At 36.6% G+C, this 11,416-nt stretch overlaps 1 protein-coding gene across 2 annotated transcripts in view; it reads right to left on the bottom strand.

Moving 5' to 3' along the window:
- zgc:165515 overlaps window positions 1–11,416 on the bottom strand; it is a 116,112-nt gene that overhangs the window by 1,626 nt on the left and 103,070 nt on the right. Inside the window, 2 exon segments of one of the 2 annotated variants that reach the window (NM_001099227.1) lie at window positions 4,743–4,860; window positions 8,092–8,177. In NM_001099227.1, the coding sequence (NP_001092697.1) occupies window positions 4,743–4,809 (67 nt within the window). In that variant the 5' untranslated portion in view covers window positions 4,810–4,860; window positions 8,092–8,177. 2 annotated transcript variants of the gene reach the window in all.

Raw genomic sequence — 11,416 nt, 5'->3', positions numbered from 1 at the left:
TGCGAAGTGCATGTATGGAGTTGCAGTCCACAATGTGGCGGATGTGTAGTCCGTTAGTGAACTGTGTCAGTGACAGTAAGAGGCAACAATTTTTTCATTTGTTATGCTGTGTTCACACCAGACGTGGAAGAAGCGTCAAGCGCAAGTGATTTACAAGTCCATGCAAAGACGCAAATAGACATTCTGCGGCACGATACGCGTGAATGGCGCGGCGGGAATTGAGGGGGCATAATTATGACGTAGCGCCTGTTGTTGATGTCGCGGGGGGAAATCCTCCTCCCTACATTGACAACAGTTTATCAAACTGGGCTCGGCTCAGTCAGAAGCACCGCTGAAAGCTTCCATCATGCAGGTTAAGAACTGCTGGAAGAGTGTTGTTTTAATGCGAGTTCATACAGCATGCTGAATGGAGGGAAAAAAAAAACTTTGCATTTCACGATGCAGGTGTCTGTGGTCTGCACGGACTCGCTAGGTGCAAAGAGCATCAAACAGTGTGTGTGTTTGTGTGGGGGACTATCCTGTCACAAAAATGCGGCTTAAAGTCCCACATGATGGTAGTAGTTTAAGGTGTTTACATATCTGTACTGCACTTCAATGATGCGACTGAAATCGGCATACTCCACACGTCTTAATTCGATTATTACCTTAATTGGATTAAATTAATCATGAAAATCGCGGTTTACTCCTAATCAGAGTATTGTCCATGTAAACGTCCTCATTGTTTAATAAATTGTTATTTTCTTTCCACATATCAGTTTGCCGTTTTCTCTTATTTTCACCCAGCACCAGTAGAAACCCACTTAAATGTTACGTCTTACCCAACATAACTTAAACACATAACACCATTCTCATCTCCTTCAAGCTATCTTAGCATCAGCGTTTCCTCCAATAGATTACAAGTTATGTTACAAGTTTCTTACAGTTAAACAGTTGAGTTTTGTCACTTGTAAACTAATTCAGTCAATCTCGGAGTCTGCCGGGAGTAGGGCTGCAACAACGAATCGATTAAATCGTTAAAAATCGTTTACTAAAAGCATTGGCAACGAATTTAGTTATCGATTCGTTGTGTCGCGCGACTCGGAGACGTTTGATTTCAAAAAAGCTCAGTGTGGAGCGGACAGAACAAGGCCTCTCTTCGTCTCTGCGCACTGATAAGAGTTCAGAGCCTCAAGAAGACAGATGATGCGGAAGAATCACTTCAGAATTTAGTTCTGTTTTGAAGTGAGAACCATAAAGTCCCTGGTGCTGGGAAAGGCGGTGGGGTTAAGTTTTGTTTTCGATATTCCTGACACACTCAGTGATAGATGGCAATAACTCAAAAAAGATCTAAACTGTGTTTTCTAAAAAAAAGACGAAGCAGGTTATGTTTCACAGCTGTCTTTTTTATTTTTTCGCTCGATACTACGAGCACTGCTTCGTTTAAGCAGTCGCAATACGTGCTGAGCCAGAGCTTGCGCTGAGTACAGCTCTCAGTAAGGGACCATCGGAAAAGTGCTTTTTTTCCCCGTTTTTTCTTTTCGAAAACAAAACCAACTTAACTCCGCTGAAAGACGTGTCATATTATCACAATTATGCAGCGTTTTAAACCACCTAATACTTCACTTGTTTTAGATATGTAAATACACAGAAGTACTAGTAAAACAATACATTTAGAGTTTGTAAAACACACAAGGAAGTCTAACAATCCATTCAAATATAAATCGTCGATGTGTTTTATTCATCAGATACACATCACACACAGTGAAAGTAACTATATAGTTGAATCTACGCTTCTTTAAGTGCACCAGCCACTCACTAGCATGTACTTTGGGAGTAACGTATGAATGTACCAGCTGAATGCTGCGTGTTCTGCTTTTTATGAACGAGGCAGCGGCCGCAAGTAAACATGGAGACGTCCATCTCCCGGTATAGATCACGATCACTTACACATTTACGTGAATTGGAATATCAGGTAGTTGATGACATGAGCAAGTATGTGAATACGTTGAATTAAAACAGAAAAAAATGAAATAAAAGGGATACATCTGTCATACATCGCTGTTGTGGCTGCGGTGTGTCACGGGACAAACATGATGTGTCCCCACGGAAACATTAAGGGTGAATGTTCTAAAAAAACAGACTCCCGGGCCACAGAGGATCTTTTAAACTCAGCAGTGAAAGAGTTAATAACAGCGGTACAGCAGCGGTAATAGAAATACTTTGCATTGCAAGACTAAAGACACATTTTTATTCATTGGCCTTGTTTGAATCCATCTTTTTTCCATCTGTTGTCATGTATAGCTGCACTGCAGAAAACTTTTCTTTCCAAGTCATTTTGTCTCGTTTCCAGTTTAAATATCTAAAAAATCTTCCATCGAGACCAGACAAGAAAAATGGCATGAGAAAAGGAAGTGATGCTGAAAACTTCTGTTTGAGATTATCTTATTAAGATAATTTTTCTTACCTCATTGGCAAATAATTTAGCTTGTTTTAAGCTAACAATCACTTAATTTTGAGCTTAAGTGATTTCTTATGATATTTCATGTGTCGAGTACGTATCTTAAAAACATTTAGATATTTGGATTGAAAACAGGACAAAACTAGTTAGTTTATTATTATTATTATTATTATTATTATTATTATAACAGCTCAGGGATGAGCTTTTCTGAATAAAGGGTTGGAAAAGAATGCTTTTATCCGAATAATCGAAAAAATAATCGACAGATTAATCAATCATCAAAATAATCGTTAGTTGCAGCCCTAGCCGGGAGCATTTTAGCTTAGCAAAGATCATCGAATTAGATCAGCATCTCGATAAAAAAATGACCAAAGGGTTTTGATGATTTTCCCAATTAAAGCAAGACACTTCTGTAGGTACAAATGGTCTGGGTACACAACGTAAAAGTTGTCATTTTCTTGGCTGAATGGCTAAAACTGGTTTTAGAATTGACCTTTATTAGATAGTAGTGATGGGAAGTTCAGATCACTTAACTGACTCGAGCTGCGTCCCAAATGGCACACTATGCACTATGCACTCATGCACTATGTACTTATGCACTTACACACTCAACAGGATAGTATATGTATGTAGTTTCGTCCCAAATGGCACACTAATGTTTTTTTACTAAGCGGAAATTCAAACCGTTTCCCTGATGACGTTTGACGGTCGCCAGATCAGTGAAATAAACGACCGACTTATCAAATAATACCTGCCGCGAGTGTTGCCGCATTCACCATCGGGAGGCGCTATAATCACTCTCGTTGGAGAATTTTGCTTTCACCATCCAAAATTAATAAAGTTATTCAACATGTACGGCCGATAGCTCCGCCCCTTCCGCTACGTAAGCAAACCTGTGGTCGTTGAGTGCGTGAAGTGTCCATCATTCCACACTTCATTTTAGCGGCTGAATGAGTGCATCATCCGGGTAATTAAAGTGCACTTATTATTTTTAGAGTTTTCAATGTGAACACACTACTTACACTATTTATACTACAAAATGGCGTAGAATAGTGCTTAAGTATGAGATTTGGGACGCAGCTTTGGATCTTTGAGTCTCGTTCATTGAGATGAACGAATCTTTTTTTCGAGTCATTTCGTTCATTTGATTCAATTTGCCAAAATATTATTAAAATGTTACGAATTGCTTCCAAACACATCTACAACTAGCCTAAAAGGTTGATCACACGACAAATAAGTCATAAATAGAATATACGAAGGAGAAAATAATAATTCAATGTTTACCTGCTCTTTTGTCTATGAAGGCATTGTTGTCTCTTTGCTCAGCTCACCTCTTCATGTCTTGAAACATCAGTGGTTCGTTCACGTTACACTGACAGTCACATAGAATCTTAACCAATGCACACACTCTGAGTCGATAAGAGCCATGATAATTAGTTGACCTTTCGAGTTATCTGGTTCTTGAGTCGTTCGTTCATCACGTGACAGAATGACTCAAACCCGAGGACTCCTGAGTTGAACGGATCAATTCTTTTTCCGGCTCTAAACGCGTATGATTGGCCCGTGAGGAACGAATGACTCAGACCCGATAGAGGACTCGAGAGTTGAACGGTTTAATTCTTTTTCCGGCTCTAAACGCATATGATTGGCTTCTGCCTTTCCGCGATGAACAACTCAAAAGGCTTGAAATGAACGATACCACCTGCACAAATGTGCGCACGCACAAATGAACGAATCACTCCCTGAGCAAACTCGTAGGCTGCGTCCGAAACCGCATACTTCCATACTATATAGTACGCTAAAATCAGTATGCAAGCCGAGTAGTATGTCCGAATTCATAGAATTCGGAAATCAGTATGCGAGAAGTACCCGGATGACTTACTACTTCCGGCGAAATTCTGAAGTGCCGATCCCATGCATGCTGGGCTATCCCATGATGCCCCGCGAGCAAATTCATGAATGGGAGTAAAGCGACGCAATTGACGCAGGTGGGTCACGTGACCATGACAAAATGGCGTCCGAATTCCATTCATACTTTTCACGTTCATACTGTATAGAACATACTTTTCTAACGGGCAAGTAGTACGTTTAAATTCAAATACAGTACCTACTGAGTAGTAGGCGGTTTCGGACGCAGCCGTAGTTCCCGAGCCATACTGAAGATTTGTTCAAAATGAACGAATCGTTCAAGAACGACCCATCACTATTAGATAGGACAGTGGAATGAAGACAGAAATACACAAGGAGCAGAGAGAGGGGAAAGATCTGCAAAGGACTTTGAGCTGGGAAACAAACGAAAACCAACCTGTTTGTTCCTCGACATCTTCTTGTTTGATTAGTATTTCTTCAATCTCCTCTTTCAGAAGCACCATCTTTCCAATAGTGCGTCTCGTGGAGATCAGTCGCTTCAGCTGGAGTTTCCTCTGTGGGTTTAAATAATGCAAATTAAATATTCTATGTGACTTTATTTAAGCATATACCAACAGCAGTTAACGATCATTGAAATGTATCATAATAAGCGTAGTGTTGTCACAATACTGGAATGTCTGACTTCGATATGATGCCTTCAAATATATCAACATTCAATACATAATTTCAAGCAGATAGCTTTCTTTTTTCCTCAACATCTTCTTGTTTGATTGTTATTTCTTCAATCTCCTCTTTCAGAAGCTCCATCTTTCCAATAGTGCGTCTCGTATATATATCATAATAGGCGTAGTGTTGTCACAATACTGGAATTTCTGACTTTGATATGATGCCTTCAAATATATCAACATTCAATTCATAATTTTAAGCAGTTTAGTTTTCTTTTTTTTTTTAATAAATTGACAGCAAATTATAATTTAGAAACAGGTTTTAGAAATAGCGCTGTGACGGTGAGTTTTTTACTACTGCGGTGGTAAGTCACCAACAACCGCCGGTGTCGAGGTGGCAGTGAGGGGTTGTGTCAATTATGCTGTGAAATAATCCGTGACAGAAGTTTATTTAAAAGTGAAAACTCTTTCTGTCATTATTTACTAACAATCCCGCCATTTCAACCTTCAGAACACAAATGTAGAAATTTTATAATATGAAAAGGCAATTCGATTATGAAAATTGTCAAATTAAAGCAATAGCCCAGAGATCTGGTCCCCGCGTCAAGGTCAGGGTTCGAGCAGCCTAATTTATTAAAAACCTGTTTTGGTTAACCAATTCTTTAAATACAACTCTCTTAACCACTTAAACTCTGCGGACCGGGTCCGTGACGTCATCGACTTTCGCTTTCAGATTTAAAGGGCTAGCGTTGCACCAGACCCCCGTAAGTGGTTTCGTTTGAAAGTGTAGAATCTATATTTTATGCACATATGCATCACTTTGGTTTTTATTCTACTGTATGAAAGTTATTTACACTTAAATACACAGTATTTTGGATACCCGAGCTGGGTATTTTACATTGGTTCATTTTCATAATTTTTCATGACACTTGTACAAGGTATAGCTCAAATGAAAGCTCTTGCCGGTGCTCATACGGTTCTAGCATTCATTTTACTGAATTATATTCACATGTCAAACAGTTGTTGAATGAATTGTGGTGTTTCCATGGCGCAGAAATGTAAACAATACATTTATGATCAATAAGCAGCCCCAGATAGCACAGACAGCTGTCATCTCTCACCTTATGCTGTGCGCTTCAGGGCCATTCTCCTCTGTTTTTGAGGTGATGTGCATAAGTAATCCTTTTATATGTCTGACGTGGCCCAAACACAGTGAATTATGTTTGATCAAACAAAAGAATAGTGAAATATATGTAAACAAGGATCGGTCGTCTCTGTGGCTTGTATAGCACCTCTCATCAGTTGGAATGCAATAACTTTAGCATAGATTATGGTGGAGACATTTTTCTTTTTTCCTATGATTACAGACATGTGCAGGAACCACCAAAATTAATTACAGCACGCTAGACCACACAGAACCTAAAAGGTACACTTTCAAATTTGAGTTTATAAAAAAAAAAATACAAAAAGCGCCTCTTTTTTTAGGTGTTTATTATAACACAGACGACATATACAGTTATTTTAAACACTTTCAATAGTGTTTTATGAAAATTCAAAGGGTTTTCTTTAAAATGATACCACATTTTTGCATTTACATCTCTTTATGTGGATTTGGGAAGCTTTTAAATTTGGGTCGGCAAAATCCAGGCGGAAATCCCCAAATAGCAGCAGAGTTTAAGTGGTTAAGCTATAAATGGAAAAAACGCTAAAGAATATAGCCGTTAAATTCATTTTAGCAGAGACGCCACCACCAGTCATTTACACATTAGCTTTTAAGTTAGGGATTAATAATAAAAATGTTTACTTGGACATTGCATAGTCTACACTATAATTCATATTATAACTATTTATATTTACTCATTAAAAAAACCAAGCTATAACATTGACAAAACGCAAAACCCTTTAGAATGTTTGCTTTCATTTTGACATTGCTAAAGCGCACTTTTACTGTTGTGAAAAGAATCATCCCATTATTCAGCAGCTGTCTCAAGTTAGGACACTTAATAAATGTCTTTTGAGGCATTTAATTGAAGTCAAGATTGCAGTGTTATAAATGAAATAGGTAGGCTGTAGTGCGGTTGAGTAAGTGGATTTGCTGCGGATCCAGCTTTCACATGCGCTGCAGCTAGGTTGAATGATAATCTAGGGTAGACAGCTCTCTGTTTTGCTACACTAATGCCTTAAAATCTTATTAATATTACATTTAGCTACTATTTTTTTAAAAACATTACATTCTAACATTTAACTTTTTGCTAACGCTGATATTGGTTGGGTAATGAAGAGTGACGACTCGGTTATTTATCGGTTACACAATATAGTAGGTTAGCTCGCATGCTTGGGCATAGTTTGACGTCTTTACCTAAAACTTTAAACATTTGTATTATTTGAATTACAATGGAAATAAACAATATTATTGTCATTTTAAGACCATTTTTAAGACAAAACCGAAGAATGACAATATAATATTATCACGATGCAAGTACACTTTTCCAAAGAACATATTTTATTCTTAAGAATATTTCATGTAATTATTGTCATTTTAACAATTTAATAATGAGGCATTGGATTTAAAATGTGAAAGGCTGGGAGATGACCAGCTAAAACCAACTTGACCAGCCTAGCCAAAACCAGGTCCAAATGTTCATGGGCTAATGACATGACCACATTGAACCGGTCTATATTAATGTATTCATATATGTAATATAGTATAATTTCAGCAACATATTTTATTTAAGTCTGTGTAAAATACAACTGTTATGAGTACATTTAGAGAGCCACCCTATGCAGGATTTGTTATGCATTCCTTTATCACGTGACTACCAAGCGCGCCAAACACAAGGACCGAGTTTCAAATAAACGTTAATATAATAATGTAAAGCTATACATTAACTCCTTACGTGTACAAACCAACAGCTATTGCCTCAAGAACTAAAAATTCAACACCACAGACAGATATAACAATCAATGGTGCATATTTAACTGCCTATGTTTAACGTCAGCGTGAACATCATCTAACGTATGAAAACGTTTTTAAACTGCATAACAGTTCAGCTTTTACATTCACCAGACGTTGTAACATTGCAGTCGCTGTAAGTTTATCTTCTTCATGTTTATATTTACCTGTAAAGCGGGATAATGAATGAAAACTCCATAGGTTCAAGTCTGCTCCTCAGATCGTCTGTAGTTCTTCTGAGCGCAGTCAGCGGGTCCCGGAGCATGCGCAGTTCACCATCATGGACTGGTAGCGAGTGTCAAAATAAAAGACCCCTCTTTTCTCACCGTGTGTTGAGCCGAGATATATCCAGCTGCAGGCCCGCAGCACACACAATCTAGGACACACGATTTAGGCAAACCATATATAGTCGCCACCTATTGAATTTCCAAGTATGGTTTCCCATTTCAGTCATTATTATTATTATTATTATTATTATTATATCGTTACGATGATTATAACATCTCTGCAGTTTCTGAACTCAAATTATGTAAATAAAAATAATTGGTTAAAGACACTTATGACTTTATTCATGTGTCCACATACACAAAGAAATCATAGACCGTGTAATTGTTGGATTAAGTGTAATAAATTAATTCAAGGTCTTAATATTATCCTACTTGGTTAAAATCACTTTGTTGTAAAATATAAAAAGCAAACTATAATATGTCACTTTATATATATATATATATATATATATATATATATATATATATATATATATATATATATATATACTGATTATAATAAGTATATATATATATATATATATATATATATATATATATATATATATATATATATATATATATATTTACTTATTATTTTTTTATTATTAATAGTTAATTTGTTCCTATTTTTTTTATTTGCTTTATTTGCTTACTATAAATTACTACAGTATTAAATGTGGGAAATCATTAATTAAAAGATTATTAGAAAGTTAAGCAAATAAATAAACACTATTAAATCGCTTGAGTAAAATATTAATACAGTGTTATACATTTCTTACTTGTAAAAATATTTTTATTGCATATAATGTATTATTGCCTATATTAACTTGCTATTATTTCCTTCATCAAAAATTAATGCATTATATAAACTAAACATGTCCAAATTAGATCGTTCAGCAAGGCCAGCAAATGAGTATGTGCTATATTATTGTCAGATAATGACTGATCAGCTATAATGACTGATTAAAAACTGTTCAGTCTATTGTATTGAATGGCGATCGGAAACACTGCTCCCCATTCGGCCGTTTCGATCGCAATATTTGTGAAATAAAGTAAAGTAAACACTGTTGTTTCTTGTGTACAATATTTATTAACCACATATATCAAAATATATAGATGACGATGTTCAAAAAGACGTTAATAACATTAACATCCGTCGTAACCATATATGGTTTGCCTAGATTGTGTGTGCCTAAAACGTGTGTGGTTCTGCGGGCCTGCAGCTGGATATTATTGGGGTTGAGCCGAGAAACGCACCCCCCCGCCATTCCACATTTAAAAAAAATCAAAGGCCATAATTGATTAAAACATTAAAATGATCATTATTTTGATGGATAAAGACAGAACTATATTAATATACAAAACGGATTTTAAATGATGATTCTTCAGTAACCCTGACTTTGAATTAAAAACGAACTTTTTTTCTCAGGATTAACAGATGCAAAGAAAACATCAGTTCCCGGTTCCCTCCTAATCTCCTGTCAGTTCAGCAATGGTTGTACTATTTTATAGACATTGTTCGACTAGAACAGTCCACTGCCTAAATTAACAGAGCAAAGATTTTATCAATCCTTCAATTGGAACCAAATACATGACAATTTGATCTCCATTATTAAAACTTAAGTGATTTAATTAAACGACGCACGAGAAACAAAATGTCTCAGGATATAGGTGACCACAAACTATCTTTTCTTTCTGTTTGACGTTTTACAATAATTTTAGTAGACACTTTTTTCATTTATGTACTTCTCTGACATTATATAGTTTATTTTCTTATGCTTATTTACAGGTTTCTGTATGCATATATGTATATATTCATATGTGTGTGTTTGTTTGTGTACATATATAATTTGAAATTTTTTATTTTGGTTTCATATTGTTATTAACCATGTTATACACATTGAACCAAGTCAATGTTGAGAAATTCTGTCTGTTACCATTGATGATAACCATGTTTATTAAAAACACAATAATTAATTTAAACGCATTTTAAAACGCACTAGGTTTACAAATAATTGTAAAATAGTAATATTAACTGTAGTGTAGCCTAAAATTAGGCTTTTTGCTGACGTTTAGGCTACATGGAACACATCAAATTGTTATTTTTTAATTACAAAATCAATTTGTACCACTGTAGAAAAATACTAATGGCAGTGTTAAAACATTTTGACAATTACAATGGCCTCATTACAATCATGTTCATGACAGATTTATAACAAGTTATGTCATCTTGGTAATGTCAAGTTGTTGAATTATGTAGAAAGCTCTCCTCATGGTTGATGTACACCTCTCAAAATATGTAACTACACATCGCAACAACGCGTAGCGCAAGCTCTGGGATTGGCGTCCGTGGGTGGGACCGAGAGCTGAGCGAACCTGTTGGAACGAGTGTTTACAAGAGTCGAGTTACATGAAGAAGCTCCAGATGGAAAATTTTGTTTTGCGTTTACCTTATGATTAAAGTTGTTGCACATCCGCCGATTCCGGCCTCAAAATGAGCGAGTTTGAGCCACTTGTACATTAAGGTTGCATTCAGAAAAAACAAAACACAGAGAAACATAACACTTACTGCTAGCTAGCGTTTTGGAAATGTTATTGCAGAGCAACATAAACAAATGCAGGACTACATGCAAGGCATGCGCCGTGGGTGATGTCGATCACTCGACGCAGAAATATAAACCAGGCTTAAAACACCAGAAAAACATTAACTGTGCATTAAATTTAAGATTCAAAACAAGAAGGTACTCAGACTGGCACAGATGGCACAGTGACTTATATTTCCATTAATATTCTTAGTAAATGCAGGGTTGAATTTGTTCCCTGCCCTCAAAATATATTGGTATTTACAGTTATTGTCGGCCCCAAATAGTAAGGGGAAAGGGGGTGGGTGGGTGGATGGCGAACATAAGCAGGGAATAATTGAACCCGCAGGGGATGGGGAGGGATGTTTGGGTGGTGGTAGCGATCATAAGAGAAGAGCGGGTGGGGGTGGCGATCTTAAGCGGCTAGTAAGTTATAAATAGGGATGGGGGTGGTAATGGGCAGTGTGGCGGCATGCGTGAAAAAAAGTGGAGTGTTGGGTAGGAAAGAATCCTGCTAATTTACATTTACATTTAGTCATTTAGCAGACGCTTTTATCCAAAGCGACTTACAAATGAGGACAAGGAAGCAACTTACACAACTATAAGAGCAACAATGAATAAGTGCTATAGGCAAGTTTCAG

Source organism: Danio rerio, chromosome 4, assembly GCF_052040795.2.
Source record: "Danio rerio strain M-AB ecotype USA chromosome 4, GRCz13ab, whole genome shotgun sequence".
Taxonomy (NCBI): Eukaryota; Metazoa; Chordata; class Actinopteri; order Cypriniformes; family Danionidae; genus Danio; species Danio rerio.
The sequence above is the reverse complement of the archived record's forward strand: the minus strand, read 5'-3'. Positions and strand labels throughout refer to the sequence as shown.